This window comes from Schizosaccharomyces cryophilus (assembly GCF_000004155.1).
Source record: "Schizosaccharomyces cryophilus OY26 unplaced genomic scaffold supercont4.1, whole genome shotgun sequence".
Lineage (NCBI taxonomy): Eukaryota > Fungi > Ascomycota > Schizosaccharomycetes > Schizosaccharomycetales > Schizosaccharomycetaceae > Schizosaccharomyces > Schizosaccharomyces cryophilus.
Window position 1 is genome coordinate 2,180,411 of NW_013185624.1, and position 1,854 is coordinate 2,182,264.

At 37.9% G+C, this 1,854-nt stretch overlaps 1 protein-coding gene and 1 non-coding gene across 2 annotated transcripts in view; one reads left to right on the plus strand and one right to left on the minus strand.

Annotated features, from left to right (window-relative positions):
• Positions 1 to 1,404, plus strand: part of SPOG_05726 (uncharacterized protein) — a 2,577-nt gene extending 1,173 nt beyond the window's left edge. Inside the window, exons 3-4 of the mRNA XM_013166695.1 lie at positions 146 to 644; positions 701 to 1,404. Coding sequence (XP_013022149.1) covers positions 146 to 644; positions 701 to 1,041 — 840 coding nt within the window. The 3' untranslated portion in view covers positions 1,042 to 1,404. The remainder of the gene's footprint in view (positions 1 to 145; positions 645 to 700) is intronic.
• A 141-nt stretch (positions 1,405 to 1,545) lies between these two features.
• SPOG_16161 lies at positions 1,546 to 1,660 on the minus strand. The gene has a single exon (XR_001203070.1). It is a non-coding gene; the product is annotated as a 5S ribosomal RNA (ribosomal RNA).
• Between the last annotated feature and the right edge of the window lie 194 nt (positions 1,661 to 1,854).

A 1,854-nucleotide genomic window follows, 5' to 3' on the forward strand; every position in this document is an offset into this window, starting at 1 on the left:
TTTTACTTTGGACTTTTGTGCGCTTCCTGGTCTTTTACTATCAAACTTCGATAGGTTTCATAGCTCGCTTCTGAGCCTTGTAGAGGGCAATTGATGGTTTGTTTGATTCTTTATATTTAAACAATAAACAATGAACGAAAAAGAGAATGAAAAGCTACTAGGACTTGCCAAAGCAGCCGAATATTCCTGTCAAGTTTCTCCTGCAAGTCCTGACAGTGATTTACCGCAGTACAGCGAGCTCTCTTATTCACATCTGGATAATTTGGAAAAAGGATGTTTATGTTTACATCCAAATCTCGTTCCTGAAAACAAGAGGGACGAATTGTCAGACGACGCTTCTGCAACAATGTGTTCAGACTACTGTGGTGCGTTTTGTGGTAGTGTTAAGAGCGGATTCTTGTATATTTCTAGCCCAGCGGCATTTGCGAGAATTCCACCTGCTGCAAAAAGAACGACAAATGAAGGACTTCGAGTTTTTTGGTGTTATTTATTCTCACTGATACTTGATTTTTCATTTTCATATTACGTTCTCTTTCCTTTTTTAAAGAATAATATGCTGAAAGATACTTCCATAAAGGTTCAGTATAGTGTGGCAGCTATTCTTATCGTCTTGGCCTTTTGGTTCTCTCTAAACTTGGTTTCAGGTATGTCAGTAGACGGATGATACTTGTTGAAAGTTGTGCTAATTAATAATGAATAGTTTTATTGGACTTGTTGATTTTCTCTTTGGATTTACTTCCCTTGTTGGCTTCTGCAGTTTCCAATGCAGTTTCCAAGGTTCTTTCTGTAGTGTTTGATTGGATTTCGAAAATCATCACCTATTCTTTAGGTTACGAAATGACATTTGAAGGAACCGAGTCGACGGGAGAAAATCAACTTCCAATTCATGCAATACCTCTTGGAAATCTAGAGGAGCCAAATAATCCTAATAGTCTTAGAGATGAGGAACCATCTTCTGAACGTTTCGAACAGTATGTAAGACGACAACATCACCAATCTAGGGATACGGAAAGCGGTAAAAATCTGCAAAGCAGCAGCTAATTCTTTCTCCCCTTAATTTTTTATACATTTTGTAGATTTACACTTTCCGGGTTCTCTGCTCTAAGGAAAGGTTTCTTGTTTCTCCCTTTCTCTTCTCTGCTTGCATATTAGGTTTTCTTGTCTTTTTCAAAAGTGTTGCTTATGTTTTGTTCTCTTTCTTTCTGCATATTTGGCCATGAAGTGCACTGACGTTTTACTATCGTACATACTGTGTTAGTCTTGCTCTCTTTCCGTTGAACTTGCCATTTTTTTTATTCGCATTTGCAGTTGCATTTGAATCCGTGTAACATTTTTAATTTTCGTGTTAGGTTATATGTTTAGTTTTCTTTTTATTCTAATTGGCTAATGAAGTATTGATAAACGTTCAAGTTTATAGCTTGCTGTTACGTGAATCAGCATAGCAGAAAGAATGCCTTACCTTACCTGGAAGAGAATCAACCTTCCGAAAAGGAATAAACAAAAAACCAAACCACAAATAAAAAAGTAAAGAGCAACAAAAAGGAAAGCCTACAGCACCCCGGATTCCCATGTTGTCTCCAACCATAGTACTAACAAGGCCCTCAGACGCTTAACTGCAGTGATCGGACGGGAACTGGTGTTTTCGCCTAGGTGTGGCCGTAGACACGTGCAAGTTCGTCTGAAAACATCTATGGAGTTTGTTCCATACATTGGTGTTTCTTGAAATTCAGATTTAGCTTCCTTTTGCTCAACCTTGGTCCTTTGTGGAATTCAATGGAGGATGCTGGGTAATATACAATGCGTTTTTTTCGTAGCTTAATTCTTTATAACTCAATGCAGCTTGTCATTACTTAC